The sequence below is a fragment of the Amblyraja radiata genome, chromosome 4, assembly GCF_010909765.2.
Source record: "Amblyraja radiata isolate CabotCenter1 chromosome 4, sAmbRad1.1.pri, whole genome shotgun sequence".
Taxonomy (NCBI): domain Eukaryota; kingdom Metazoa; phylum Chordata; class Chondrichthyes; order Rajiformes; family Rajidae; genus Amblyraja; species Amblyraja radiata.
In genome coordinates this window covers 46811452-46827435 of record NC_045959.1, presented here as the reverse complement: position 1 = coordinate 46827435, position 15984 = coordinate 46811452, and the positions used below count along the sequence as shown (strand labels likewise).

The 15984-nt window shown below is 43.9% G+C and overlaps 1 protein-coding gene across 18 annotated transcripts in view; it reads right to left on the bottom strand.

Moving 5' to 3' along the window:
- Nucleotides 1-6074: 6074 nt before the first annotated feature.
- Nucleotides 6075-15984, bottom strand: part of eya1 (EYA transcriptional coactivator and phosphatase 1) — a 155925-nt gene continuing 146015 nt past the window's right edge. For 11 of the 18 annotated variants that reach the window (XM_033019313.1, XM_033019311.1, XM_033019314.1 and 8 more), the window contains one exon: nt 6075-8027. In XM_033019313.1, coding sequence (XP_032875204.1) covers nt 7905-8027 — 123 coding nt within the window. In that variant the 3' untranslated portion in view covers nt 6075-7904. The remainder of the gene's footprint in view (nt 8028-15984) is intronic. The other 7 variants (XR_004411703.1, XM_033019319.1, XM_033019327.1 and 4 more) reach the window with 2 other exon arrangements.

The window sequence follows — 15984 nt, the reverse complement described above, 5'->3', positions numbered from 1 at the left end:
TTGAGAATATACTTGGCAATGAAGAAGTGCAGTGAAGATTCACGGGTAGAATGACTTCCTGAGGAACATCATGTATCTTGGTGATGACCACCTTGGAAAGCCTCAGCCTAGTCATCAGAGAATCCATGTATGATATAGTTAATTGAAGCACTTTGGGCTGTATAAAGAGTTGGAGCAGACGGCAATGAATTGTGAAGCTGCCCAGTGAGGTGCCTTGATGTTGTGCACAGCGTCCCTTTAAATGAGGGCAAAGACATTGAATGATTGAGGGAGCTGCAAGATGGTTGCAGTGTGGAGTTTTTAAACTCTAATTCATTTTGGTAGCTGAGAGATGTGATGATTACTCAAGTAATGAAGCCATTAGCCACACATCTGAAACTGGAAAAAGGTCAGGCACATTGACATGGATCATGTAAGGAAATGCCAGGTTCAATTTTGTGAATTTTGTGAATGGTGGAATCTCAGCAGCAAATAATCGCCCGTGCAATCTACTTAAAGTAAAATCAATTTTTGCGTGCTTGGCACGTAACAATGAATCCAAATCCCTAATTGTCTGCATTAAATATCAGACCTCACAGGTCTTATTCACTGAACTTCCACTTTAAAGGGAAATTACTGACCTATTTTTTAACCAGAGATTGATACTTCCTCAAACTTGGGCCAAAGGGACTGGTTTCCAGAGGGCTGGTATGGACATTGTGGGCCGAATGGATTCTTGGGCTGGCAGCTCAGTCACTCAGGCCTGGTAGCTCAGTCACTCAGGGCTGGCAGCTCAGTCACTCAGGACTGGTGGGCTGACAGAGCAGTCACTCAGGGCTGGTGGGCTGGCAGTTCACTCACTATTCCTTGAAATTCCATTTCAAGGAATAGCAGGCCACCAAATTCCATTTCATAGCATTTCAAGCAGAGTGCAGGCCACCAAATTCAATTTAATGGCATTTCATGCAGAGTGCAGACTACCAAATTCAATTTCGTAACATTTCAAGCAGAGTGCAGGCCAGCAAATTCAATTTCATAGCATTTCAAGCAGAGTGAAGGGCACCAAATTCAATTTCATAGCATTTCAAGCAGAGTGCAGGACACCAAATTGCCAAACAACTCATTGCTTTATCATTAAGGGTTAACAAATTGCAAGTACATTGCAGACTAACAGATCAAGTGATTCACAGCTTAGAATCACAGTTGTGGACTCTCCCTCGCGATCTTCCAGAGTGACTGACTCACCTGGCATCCAGGGTTATATAGTCTTGCAATCCTTCAACCCTTCCCCCCCCCCTGTAGGGTATTACCTTCATCATGGTGATTGACAGGCGAGAGGACCAATCAGTTGATCTCAAGATTTTTTAAACAGATCACTTTTTTTTTTTTCATCGATCAGAAAAATCCTCGTGGCTGCCTCAGCGGAGGAGGACTGTGAATAAGATGGCCAAAAATCATAGCGATTAATGGTAGCGTTTTTTCAAAAATCAATATACAGCACAGACAGGAAGTGGTCAAGATGAGACTTTTAGTTATATAGATATATAAGCGCATGCTCGGCAATCGTTTCGTTGAACACCTCCGCTCGGTCCGCCTAAATCTACCTGATCTCGCGGTTGCGTAGAAGCAGCGCTAAATGCAGCTCAACTCTTCCAGTCTTGCCGGGTTAACCTACAGCCCTGCCTGGGCTGATGGGACACCAGTCTGGAGCCATGGAGCTAGCGTGCTTCTCGTTCTAGGTGTACACATTTGTTCTGTTGTACAGTATGTCATGCATCATAATCAACAATTTATCTCTATAGATGCGAGGCGACTATTCCTTTGATACCTTTCCATGGAATTTAAATGCATTATAACTTGAGACAACAATAAAATGAAACAGCGAAGTGGCAAATGAATGCTCACGATACCGTTGAATCCTCACCTCTAGTAGAAACGGAAGCTATTTTCCCTATATATTTGATATGCAGTTACCCATAACTTGTTACACGCATGAAGGACATTTCAATATAATCGTTTTCTTCATAAAACCCGTTTCAACAGATAGTTTTTCTTAATCTCCTCAATGTACAAAAATACCAAACACTTCCAATGGACTTATCTGCACCTAATATGTTTTGAAACAACATCCTGAAGCCGCAGTCTCTGGTTGGGAAGCACCGATTCAGGACTTACCTTCCAGACGAGAGGGCCTGTACATCTGGCTGCCCGCAACGGTGACTGTGGAGGTTTATGGCCCCGACCACGGGGTAACAATGGAGGGGGACTGCTGTTGCGGATGTTTGTGTTAAGTTTTTATTGTGTACTAGACCAAGTGCAGACCCGTTGGGTCTGTTCCCCCAACGTGCGGTTGTGGGGGGGGGAGGCGGCATGCAGCATCACACACACTAACTACCCCCCCCCCCCCCCGCACTCATGCTAATTACCCCCCTTGATATTATATTAATATTATTAATTTGCTCCTTTTACCACATAACCACCCTATCTACTGACGCATAGCCCCCAACTTGCAGTCACATCTAGAGAGGGGGGGAGGGGGGGTAGAGAGTGAGGGCAGGGACGGTGGGGGAGGGGATGGAGGGGAGGAGGGGGAGAAAAAGAGGGGAGAGAGAGGGGGGGGGTGAGAGAGGGGGGAAGAGGAGGGGGGAGAAGAGAGGGGGTAAGAGGAGAGGGGGAGACGAGAGGGTGGGGGGGAGAGAGGAGAAGGGGAGAAGAGAGGGGGGCGAGGAGAGGGGGAGAGGAGAGGGGGGAGAGGAGGGGGGAGAGGAGAGGGGGGGAGGGGATGAGGAGAGGGGGGGAGAGGAGAGGGGGGGCGAGGAGAGGGGGGAGAGGAGAGGGGGGGAGAGGAGAGGGGGGGAGGGGATGGAGGGGAGGAGGGGGAGAAAAAGAGGGAAGGAAAAAGAGGGAGAGAGAGAGGGGGGAGTGGAGAGGAGAGGAGGGGAGAGGAGAGGGGGGGGGAGAGGAGAGGGGGGAGAGGAGAGGGTGGGAGAGAGGAGAGGGGAGGAGGGGAGAGGCGGGGGAGAGGAGAGGGGGGAGAGGAGAGGGGGGGAGAGGAGAGTGCCTTTTTATTTCAACCCAAACCCCCCAAACAACCATTTGCAGGCAGTGCTTTTTTACTTTAACCATATTTTCATTTTCAAACCACATTAAGGGTACTTACTCACTGTTGTGTGGACATGTGTCAGTGTTATTCACAGCTCAGAGAAACGTGACCTCTGCCTTCCTCCAGCTTGCAGACTAATTGAGGCACACCACTTCCTGGTTTACAGTCCATCCCCCTGCCGCCAGCAGGGGCAGCAGAGAGAATGGGGAATTTTGTAAAATCATTAATATCTCTGTCATTTTTCATCTACTGGAAAAATCCTCGGCACACATGCGGCGGAGGGGGGCTCTGAACGAGGTGGCCAAAAATGGCGGCCGTACGTGGCGGCGTTCTCTCGGAAATCGCAGCACAGATCTCCAAAAGCGGTCAAGAACAGACTTTTAGTAATATAGATTGTGGTTTCTTTTTGTTTGTACCATTGCTGTCAAGTTCATTTCACTGCACTTATTGTGTATGTGATGAATAAGTCTGATGATTGATTGATTGATTGAAATGTCAAATATTTAGTTTGACAAATTATCCATGGATATTTTCCCCCTGTTAATGCAGAATTTTGCTGATGCTACTTTTAATTGCATGATGCAAACCATTTATGTGCTGCATTCATTAATCTGACTAAATTCCTCCCTCTTTTCCTTAGATCAGAGACATTTACTTGCCCTTTGATAGTTCCAACGATTGGATAGTCTATAGCTGTTAATTATAATCAAAGCAAATTCAATCTTTTTGTTGCATTGCAGAACATTGCATTGAAGATGAACGAACAGCAAACTCACTTCAGTTTAATTTGCAGAACTGCTGCAAACTAATTGGATGCTCAGGAAATCGGAAAAAAAACCTCAGAGGAAGATGAATTTACAAGAAGTAACCAAAGAAGTGATCAAATAAATACCTAACCCTCCAACAATATATAACTTTAATTAGAGTTGCCAAAGTATTAGTTGCTGCATCACAGTGAGATGACTGTACAGGTGAAAAGGCCATGGATGTATGTATGTGTGAAGCATCCAGCTCAACAGGATGTAACGACTGCACAATGGTTTTACATACTGAAAGTACAAAATTATAAGAATTCCCTGTTATGTTATAGCTTTATATATTTCACAAAACACAGGAAATATTTAAATATATATTTGCAGCATGACATTAAAGTGAAAGGGGAATGTTTATTTTTACGCAGAGGGCGGTAGATGCCTTTCACTGTTAGGGATGGTTTAATGTTGTTTAGTTTAATTTCATTTAGAGATGCAGTGTGGAAACACTCCCTTTGGCCCACCGAGGCCACCCCGATCAATGATGACACATACACTGTTTCTATCCTACACACAAGGGTCAATATGCAGAAACGAATTAACCTGTAAACTTGCACGTATTTTGAAATGTGGTAGGAAACCGGAGCACCCAAAGAAAACCCATATGGTCACGGGGAGAATGTACAAACTCCATAAAGACAGCACCCATAGCCAGGTTCGAACCTGGGTCTCTGGTGCTGCAAGTCAGTAACTCTACTGCTCCGCCAGAGACCAACATTTAAGAGGTTTTTGGGTAGGCATGTGAATATGCAGGGAAATGAGGAAGATGGATCATGTGCAGACAGATTAGATTAATTTATCTTGACATCATGTTCGACACAGACATTGTGGGTCAAAGCTCCTGTTCCTGTGCTGTGGGCGGCGGACTCTTGTCAGCAGCGGCCTCTGCAGTCCGTCTGTCTTTTATTGTTTTCTGTCTTGTTCTATGTAGTTTTATTGTTTTTTTTGTCGGGGTATGTGTGTGGGGGTGGGGGGGAGGGGGGAACTTTAAGGTCTTTCCCCTGCACGGGAGACCCTACCTTTTCTTTGTTGGGTCTCCGTTGTCGTTGGGGCTGCAACGTGGAGCGGCCTCCAACAGGAATGACCTGGGGCTCCAGTCGCGGAGCGGCGGATTTACTCACCATCACGGAGCTGGCCGAGTCCGGAGCGGGTGGAGCTGTGGTGGAGCGTTGCTGTGACCCGACACCCGGAGATTCGGAAGCTCCTACCGCAGGTCTGTGGACAGTAATACCGGGAGCCCGCGGGTCCCTGGTGGGAGACCGGTTTTCGGGGCTTCCGCAACGGCGACTTCACCCGCCCGAGTTGCGGGGTTGAAGATTACCTGGAGCGGGGCCTACATCACCACCCCGCGCGGCTTGGAATGGCCGCGGGACTTTGTGAGCGCCCGCCGGGGCTCCAACACCAAGACCCGGTGCGTGGCCTTGCATCACCCAGCATGGCTTTAATGGCTGCGGGACATTTAACATCGCCCGCCGGGGGCTTTGACTGGGGCTTTGACTCTGTCTTTGACTCTGACATGGGGGGGGAGAGGGGAGTGCAGGGGAGAGATATGTTTAAGTTTTGCCTTCCATCACAGTGAGGAGGACTCACTGTGATGGATGTTTATGTGAATTGAATTGTGTTGGTGTGTGTCTTGGTTCTTTTTTTGTATGGCTGCAGAAACCAAATTTCGTTTGAACCTCATGTGAGGTTCAAATGACAAATAAAAGGTATTGTATTGTATTGTATTGTATTGTATTGTACTGCTCTATCTTCTGCGTTCCGACTGCAATTATTACTCAGTTAAATTATTCTTGACTCTGCTATGCGTGAATATGAAAGTATGGAGTGAATGAGAAAGAGCCTCATGTAGGAATCAAGGGCACTACATCGCTTTGGGGCAGCACGGTGGTGCAGTGGTAGGGTTGCCGCCTTACAGCACATGTAGCGCTGGAGACTCACGTTCCATCCTGACGACGTGAATTAAGTTTCAACAAGGCAGTAAATGCCTGCAGCCCCATACCGGCCAGAAAAGCCATCCCTCAAATCTCCCAATCCTTGCTCATGGCACACATAAGTAGGATGCTTGCATGCTGGGTAGAACCTGTATATAAAAGGGATTATAACTTACATTTGATCAGCATTAACTGATGAAGGACACTGCTCACTTAGTAAGAAAAAACCTAAATTGAAAAACAGCGTCCATGTCACAAATTGAATTTTATTGAAATTAAACTCATAATTCATGAGAACGGTCTGTACATGTATTTTTAAGACACAACAAGTTTTTTTTTGTACAGTGAGGCTGCAGATGGTGTTACTTTCCAGTCATTCCTATTGCAAAATGCACAATCATAACCCCAGTGATTACTTTTATTATTGATTGTTATTTGCAAACTGTCCATAACCAATTAACTAGAATGGTTCACTATGGTCTTAACCTACAGTATGAGTAGTACCCATTTAAGAAAATCTCTTCATGATCTTTTCTGTTAATATATCACTTTTTGCAATTGCTGTGATGCATAACCCTCGTGAGATTTTAATGAATAAAAATTTTACAAAGAAGTAAGTCTTTTAAGTAAATGGGAAAAATGTAGGCCCTCTGCAGAGACCATCTGGTGGCCACGATAGGCTGTAGTTGGAAAAGCACTGACAGTAAACAGGTCAAGGCTGTCGTTTTTTGCAATAATGAGTGCTTTATAAGATCCAATTTCTAGCAAAATATCAGTTAAAAGTTCAGTAAAATGATACCATTAACAATTTCTTGAAAAATTGACGGTACAGAAAGAACCTGATCACTTGAGAAAAACTTATTTAAATATAATTTTGCTCATGTATTTCCATACCAAAGAAAGTAGATACAAGGGCATAGGTTTATAGTAGAGTATTCCAAATGCTACTTGGTATTAAAAGAAAACAGCTTTTATAATAAAATATATACTATATCATCCACATTATGGGAGTCTGAAGGAATTATTTTCCATTTTATTCAGCCAGAGCAGTTCGTATTCTTTTGAAGAAAAATGGATGAAATTAATTTGGGCAAATGGGAAAGTTAGAAAAAGAACGAAAATGTGCCTTGACACTTGACATGCATGATTTTGGTCTTGACAAAATTAACAAAAAAAATCATTATCTACATATTTACCCAACAAAAACCATTGCATTTTCCACACCGACACTTTTATAAGGCACAGCACAGTTTCATTGTGCACACGCCTTGCTACACCTATCATGGACAAGGCATTGCCACCTTTAAATTGTATTTATCATAGCAATATGTAAAATAATAGCCTGGTTACAAATTTACAAAAAACACTTTTTCTGTACATGACTGACTTTGCAACGTAAACAGTCATCTTAAATTATAAGAAAACTTTATTTTCTGTAAACTACTTTGTGACATGACAGAATCAAATGCGCTTGTTGTGTCCAATGGCAAAAATCTACTTTAAGTACCTTCATAATTGTTGTTAACGAAAAACAATCAGTTCATAAATAATAGAAGCATCCTGGACATCAGTGATAATGGAAGCAAACTTTCTCCACAAGTAAAATATGTCACTAGCATTTGTACAACTCAATTTTCAGTGTAAGTTTTATATTCCTCATGGCAATATTTTTACAAGTCGTGGTCTTATGACCGTCAATGCTTAAAGCATGAGCGATAACATCTGTTCTGAGGATCATTTAATTGCCTGTTTATTCAGCAGGGAAAGAATTAGGCATCTTCTTGAATCGATTTTCTTCACAGGTATGAACTCCCAAAGCAATGCAATAGAACAGCACTATTGAACAATGTCTTGGCTTTTGACCATACACAGTTTTTAGAGCCATCAGCTGCTTTTCCAGATAATCATTCAGCTCCATTTAAAGTCAGACCAATGTTTAAGACAAATTGCAGCTGTATTTCAACACTTGGGGCTCATTATATAGTTAGCGGTAAGAAGCTGGCAGAAGATACCCAAGTTCTGTAGTTCATCGATATTGAGGGCAGAGATCCTACATTTCAAAGTGCCAATGTACTGCTACAAGTACTCCAGTTCCAAGGCATGATGTAGAGCCATAAGGTCAGAGTGGCTTGAGATCCTCCAGAATGGCATGGTATGCTGCAGACAACACAAAGAGGAAATCTGAGAAGACCACATGGCCTTTGCCCCAGACAAACAACTAATTGTTTGATTCCATCTCTAAACAAGCTACAGCTTCAAAGACATAAGTTACATAAACTATCATTGTTGGGTTTTTTTTAAATAAAACCATGCTTTGCTTTTATCAGCTGTGCAAATAATAAGGGCAAGTAATTAAATTCTAAATTGGACCATGAGAGGAATAGATAGGGCTAATACCCAGAGTCAGAGAATTAAGAACTAGAGTATATAGGTTTAAGGTGAGTGGAATGAGTTTTAATAGGAACCTGAGAGGCAACGTTTTTTACACAAATAGGTATATGGAATGAGTTGCCTGAGGCAGGTATAATCACAATGTTTAAAATTCATTTGGACAGCTACATGGATAGGATAAGTTTAGTAGGATATGGGCCAAACACAGGCAGGTGGGACCAGTGTAGATGGGGCATGTTGGTCAATATGGGCAATTGCGCTGAAAGGCCTGCTTCTATGCTATATGACTATGACACTAATTTAGCATTTTAAAAAGTGATTTAACAATATTAAAGGAAACCCCTGTTGATAGTGGCTGAAGCAGTCAGTAAAGAAGGGGCTTTGACCCACAGCTTTCAAATTTAACATGTTTTTACATTTTAAATTACATTATATATCCAGCAACGAGAATTAAATATGGTATGACAGACTTAACACAACGTTTCATTACCCGAGAAAAATTGTAAGTAATAGATTGTTATCTCATTTTGATTCCTGAATTAGGTTAAAAAGTCTACTTTTCAATGAATGAGATTTACAACAGGAAGAGCCTGCCTCATCAAAACATAGATGTGTGTGCCAATAGGTTACTGCTTATTACTACTCAGGCAACAGAATGATGACAATCAGGTTCTTTTTGCTATAAAAACAAATGCATTCATTGTAGAAATACGACTCTCAGGTGAATTAGAAGGAGACCTTGTCAAGATATAACTTGGAATCTCTTCCTCGGATCATTACCAAGCCTTATCAAAGGTAAATATTCTTAGAAGGAATGCATTCCAATCCGTAATGCTTACACTGACCTAAGTAATGGCCTTTTTTTTGTTGTGTAAATCTCCTTTACTGTAGAGGTTTTGATGACTTATTTCACCAGCTATCACCTCAAACTAATGCATCAAAGCAAATATTTAAAAATACCCTCATGAGGTTTTTGTATATACTTTAAAAATATTTATTGCTTAAGTTCTGCTGTTTGTTGGATCTGATTCACCTTTTCTAAAGGAGGTGAGTTAACTTCAATTCTCCGAGGAAGTCTTGGTAAGAGAGCTCTATTGTCAATTGATATCCTTCTCAGGAGTTTCTTTGTGGGTCAGATACTATCTTGCTTCATTATATTTGTGCCACCAACTCATGAACGAACCACTTTTGCTTTCCTCATTCCCGACGAGATATTTAAAAAATATATATATGCACATTTAGTTAGTGTATATTTTCCAGTTCTCACCTTCAAACATCCACTTTTGTGTGATAGTCACAGAATTATGGACAAAAGCAGCAGCACAAAATGTTTAAGAGTAATTTCTGCCTGGCAAGACTTGGAACTTTCATCATTAACCTTCATTGTTCCATGGTGAGGGATCCCAAACAAAAGGCTTGTTGGAGCATGCTATTCATTTTTAAATAGCGCCTGAAAACTACCTTTGTGAAAGGTTGGAAATAATGCATGTTCCCTCATTCTTACACCTAGTAATTTCCTCACCCTTCATTGCCTTTAAACTGCAGTTTGAATGTGGAAAAGCTGCCTACTAGATCAGGCCTCTGCCCGCTCCTTAATTAGCATTCTAAGTGATGTGGTTATTATAAGGGAATTTAGTTTACATCAAAGGCTCTAAAAGCTGAATTACCAATTCCCTTTGCTGGGCACACACACACATGAATCTCCTAATTTTTACAACAAAGAATTATGTACTCGGTTGCTTAAGTACTTTAAGAGCAACCATGCCCCAAAATTATATACAGAAAAATAGACTGACAGCTGAATGCTTCTTGTCTTTTATTTCATGCCACTTACACAAATCTCTTAATTTAAGCCACAAAGATGAATTTGGACTTTGAGCGGTTCATTTATTCACGGTTAACAATGCTCAAAATACCTTGGCTAACACTCACAATATATGAAGCCCCAACCATCACTCCTTCCCCAAAGGACAGCAGTCCTTTGAATGCCAGAAATGGTAAGCTATGTGATTATAAACTATTCTGCAACGTCCTTCTCAAACTTGCTGCATTTAAACACAGTTCACCAACTTCCATTGTCCAGATGGCTGAATTGGAATTACTTGAATCCTCTCCAGCCTATTCAATCCTAATCATTCAGATATAGCAAGAAAACAATCTGTAAATCTGCAATTCCTGCAGCCATTCTGTTACTTACTGTATGTAATTTGCCCCCAAAATACCCATGTCCCAGGAAGGATGAGCTATACACCATTCACCCTGCCTCAGCCATAACTGGAAGTGGACCAGTTTGCAGCTAGGTCCTTATACACAATACATCCTATTTTGTATCCACTTGCTGCCCTCAGTGACATTATTCACAATTGCCATCTCAGGTTATAGTCATAGCCTGGTGTTAGGCGCTTCCCCCCCCCTGGTGAATGCTATGTACTTACTTCTCTGTTTCTATCCCAAGTACAGGCCTCGTGGCTGTGAGTCTGGAATCGAGGGGTTAAAGGCTCCTGTACCCGATTGGCCCAGCTGCGTCAGGTGACGGGTGACTCATCTGAAGTATAAATACGAGAGCTTCCCAGGATTCTCTTCTCTTCGTCGTAGACTCTGACTGATTAGCAGACTGTTGGTGGGGGCTGAGGCAGCCTGACCACATGGCATAGAACTTTGTGTATTTTCACCTTTCCTTGTTAACAGATATTGAGTTGGGACGGATAAGGGCTGACCTTAGAGTTTTCGTGTATTTTGGTTTCAGGGTTGTATCTCTTTGGGCAGGTTTTGGAATCTCCGGTTCGACGGCCCATAGCGTGGCTGGCTGGAGCATTGTTAAATTGTTTGTCGGTTTATCCATATCCCTGACTGGGTTGTTTAAATCAGGTTTGAGTTTTGTGTTCCAATGTATAATTAAAACTGTTTTTTGAACCTGAACCTGGTTTTTTGACTTGTGTTACGTGGCTCTGAAGTACTTGCATTCGGGAGTCGTAACAAAATGGGGGCTCGTCCTAAGTTTTGAGGACCCTAGACGTTTTTAGAGGGGTTTTTTGGTAGGCTTCTGGACTGAGGAAGTCTGTGTGTTGTGAAGGAATTTTTTCTTCCCTGTTTGTGGTAGCATTAGTGCCCAGGTTTTAGCTGGTGGTTTGGGGCTACATTAGCAATGGAATTTAAGGTGAAAGAATTTGTTGAGGCTCCTAGTCGGGAGTTGTTTGATAGATGTACGAAGGAGCATTTGATTTTGCTGGCTGAGAACTATGCCGTGACTATTGACAAGCATTCAAAGAAACACTCCATTAAATCGGAGTTGTGGGCTGCGTTGGTGGAGGGTGGGGTTTTGCCTGGTGGTGCAGACAGTCCCCCACCTTCTGTTCAGCCAGTTCAGAACATGGAGGCCGTCATTAAACTGAAGGAGATGGAGCTTGAGTCACAGAGAATTGCCTCTTTGTTAAAAGAGAAAGAGCTCATGCATGTTCTTGAAATGAAACGGCTTGAGGAGGAAACCAAAAGGGCTGAATTTCAGCTGCGGGAAAAAGAAATAGATAATTCCCGGGTTTCTTCTAGGGAACGGGAGTTTGATATGAGCAAGAACATCCGCCTGGTTCCCCCATTTCGTGAGGAGGATGTGGACAAGTATTTCACAGTGTTTGAACGAGTGGCTTTGTCCTTGAAGTGGCCTAGGGACGTGTGGACCTTGCTATTGCAGTGTGTCCTTGTGGGTAAAGCACGGGAGGTGTACTCGTCTTTATCTGTTGAAAGCAGTCTGGACTATGAGTGTGTGAAGTCTACAGTATTAAGGGCTTATGAATTAGTTCCAGAGGCGTACCGGCAGAAGTTCCGGCGCTTTAGGAAGTTTGATAGTCAGACTTATGTGGAGTTTGCTAGGGAGAAGGAGGCACTTTTTGACAGGTGGTGCGCTTCTCAAGGAGTGAAGGATTTTGAGCTACTGCGGGCCTTGATGATTATGGAAGACTTTAAGAACTGTCTCCCTGAGAGGGTTACTACTTACCTTAATGAGCAGAAGGTGAATGAGGTGTCTAAGGCTGCAGTGTTGGCAGATGAGTATGTATTGACTCATAAATCTGATTTTGTTGGGCGATCCTATAGTTTTGGTGCACGGCCGGTTGATCATGGTGGTGTCGCCGGTGGCAGTGTCAAAGCTGTTTCTGTGCCTGCAAATGGCAGCACGTTGATACAGGGGGAGGTCCGAGCTGATAAGGTTGACGGAAATGTAAGGACTGATGAAGGTCCTGTGTGCTACTATTGTAGAAGGAGAGGGCACATGTTAAAGTCGTGTCCCGTTCTGAAGCAGAAAAATGCAAAGCCTGTGGCTTTGGTGGGTGCACAGAAGGCACCTGTCGTACCTGAGGTGCCTGAGTCTGATGAGTGTAGGAATTATTCTGCGTTCATCATGAATGGTTTTGTTTCTCTAGAGGATGGGGGTGATAGAGTTCCAGTATCCATCTTGCGTGATACTGGTGCTACTCAGTCCTTTATATTGGATGGTGTACTGCCGTTTTCTGGGGAATCATCGGTTGGGTCAAGTGTCCCAGTGGTAGGATTCGGGATGGATGACATGGTAGTGCCTTTGCATACCGTGCGTCTCGAGTCCGAGTTGGTTTCAGGCCGGGTAACTGTTGGGTTACGGCCGTGTTTTCCCGTTGGGGGAGTTTCTGTGATTTTGGGGAATGACTTGGCAGGAGGTAGAGTTTTAGTCACTCCTGAGGTGACGGCTGTTCCGATGGTGCAGAGTCCTGATAGATTGGCTATGCAGCATCCAAAGGTCTTCGCAGCTTGTGCTGTCATGAGGGCTATGGCTAAGAGCCAGGCGAAGTTTGAGGATGTGGTGGACCTGAGTGAGAGTATTTTTGGGGATCAGGATGATAGATCCTGTGTTGTGAAGGGTGTTTCTCCATCTCAAGATGGGATAGTGTCTGGAAATGTGCCGGTGTCACTGTCACGTGACCGGCTGGTTGAGGAGCAAAAGAGTGATCCAGGTTTATCTGATCTGTGCGACTGCGCAGTGCCTGAGGGGGATATGGATTCCACAGCAAAGGGGTATTTTCTAAGGGATGGCTTACTGATGCGAAAGTGGTCTCCCTTGGATATATCTGGGCATGATGATTGGAGCGTGGTTGATCAGATTGTGATGCCTCGTCGGTATAGGGACGAGATACTCTGTGTGGCTCATGATGGTCCTCTGGGTGGACATTTGGGGGTCAATAAGACGTATGACCGCATCTTACGGAATTTTTTTTGGCCAGGGTTGAAAAAGGACGTGAAACAGCACTGCAGGTGTTGTCACATTTGCCAGGTGGCAGGAAAGCCGAACCAATCGATTGTTCCTGCGCCTTTATATCCAATCCCTGTGGTCGGTGAGCCGTTTGAGCGGATTCTAGTTGATTGTGTGGGCCCTCTACCTCGGACAAGGGTGGGCAACAAGTTTTTATTAACAATTATGTGTGCGACTACCCGCTTTCCGGAGGTGGTCCCTTTGCGTAGAATTACTGCCCCTGCAATTGTTAAGTCTCTCACTAAGTTTTTTTCGTTGTTCGGTTTGCCCAAGGTTGTGCAAAGTGATCAAGGTACCAACTTCATGTCGAAGGTTTTTGGTCAGGTAATGAAGTTGTTAGATATTAAGCATTGTTACTCCAGTGCGTATCATCCTGAGAGCCAGGGAGCTCTCGAGAGGTTTCACCAGACTTTGAAATCTATGTTGAGGACTTACTGCCTGGAGTTTGAAAAAGACTGGGATGAGGGAGTTCATCTAGTTATGTTTGCGGTGCGTGAGGTCGTGCAGGAGTCTTTAGGGTTCAGTCCTGCTGACCTGGTGTTCGCGCATACTGTACGTGGTCCGTTGAGGGTCCTGAAGGAGAAATGGTTGCAGGAGGATACAAAACGTAGTATTTTAGACCACGTCTGTACTTTTCGCTCTAGACTGAGGAGGGCATGCGAACTGGCAATGGGTAATCTTGCCTCTGCTCAGTCTAGGATGAAGAACTGGTTCGACAGGAAGGAGCCTGTGGAGGTTGATGGGTCGGAGCTATGTCCTTCTAAGCCTGTTTTGGCTGCAGTGGTGCTGCCCCCTGACACGGGTGGTGATGTGGGGGAGGCACGGTTGTCTGTGGCAGTAACGCAGGGAAAGCTGAGTAACTCTGAGGCTTTGGAGACGCTTCCCTTGCGGTTGTCTCATTTGACCGGCATATCCGTGGCAAGGATGATGTATTGGCTGATGCATTGTCGCGCCAGTGATGTCTGTGTTACTGAATAGTTGCTGAAATTTGGTGGTGTTTTTTTTTGTTCATTTTCAGAAACTTATTCAGTATCTTTGGGTGGGGGTGTTAGGCGCTTCCCCCCCCCCCTGGTGAATGCTATGTACTTACTTCTCTGTTTCTATCCCAAGTACAGGCCTCGTGGCTGTGAGTCTGGAATCGAGGGGTTAAAGGCTCCTGTACCCGATTGGCCCAGCTGCGTCAGGTGACGGGTGACTCATCTGAAGTATAAATACGAGAGCTTCCCAGGATTCTCTTCTCTTCGTCGTAGACTCTGACTGATGAGCAGACTGTTGGTGGGGGCTGAGGCAGCCTGACCACATGGCATAGAACTTTGTGTATTTTCACCTTTCCTTGTTAACAGATATTGAGTTGGGACGGATAAGGGCTGACCTTAGAGTTTTCGTGTATTTTGGTTTCAGGGTTGTATCTCTTTGGGCAGGTTTTGGAATCTCCGGTTCGACGGCCCATAGCGTGGCTGGCTGGAGCATTGTTAAATTGTTTGTCGGTTTATCCATATCCCTGGTACACAAAATTGCTGGAGGAACTCAGCGGGTGCAGCAGCATCTATGGAGCGAAAGAAATAGGCGACGTTTCGGGCCGAAACCCTTCTTCAGACTGTATCCCTGACTGGGTTGTTTAAATCAGGTTTGAGTTTTGTGTTCCAATGTATAATTAAAACTGTTTTTTGAACCTGAACCTGGTTTTTTGACTTGTGTTACGTGGCTCTGAAGTACTTGCATTCGGGAGTCGTAACACTGGAAACAGGCCCTTTGGCCTAACTCGTCCATGCCGACCAAGATTCCCATCTAAGCTAGTCCCATTTACCAGTGTTTCACCCATATATCCCTAAACCTTTCCTATGCATGCACCAAAGGACGTTTAAATGATGTTATTGTACCAACCTCAACTAGATTCTCTGACAACTTGTTCCATACACCCACCAATGAAGGTGTTGGTGTTCAGGTCCCTGAAAAATACTCAAAGTGCTACCTCACCAACATTTTGTACAACTATTACATAATAGGGAGCTAAATACTTGTAGCCCTATTTCCCAGCTCCTATCTCTCTGCTCTATAACACTCCCTAGAGCCCGACCCTTCACTTTGAACATCCTGCTTTGGTTTGACTTCCTAAAATGCAGCACCTCACATTTAATTGAATTAAACTCCATTTGCCATTCCTCGGCCCACATGATCCCACTGTAAGTCTTGATAACCATCCTCATTGTCTATGATATATTTTATTTTACTGCCATCTTCAAAATTACAATGAGACTACATTCTCATCCAAATTATTGATTCAAATTCCTTACTGCAATGGATCCAGCACCATGCCCCGAGGCACACCACCAATCACAGGCCTCCTGTCTGAAAAACAACCTACCATCACCATCCTCTGCTTCTTACCATGAAGCCAATTCAGTATCCAGTTAGCTAGCTCTCCCTGGATCACATGTGATCTAATCTTATAGAGCAACTATTGTGCAGAATTTTAACAAAGCCCTTACT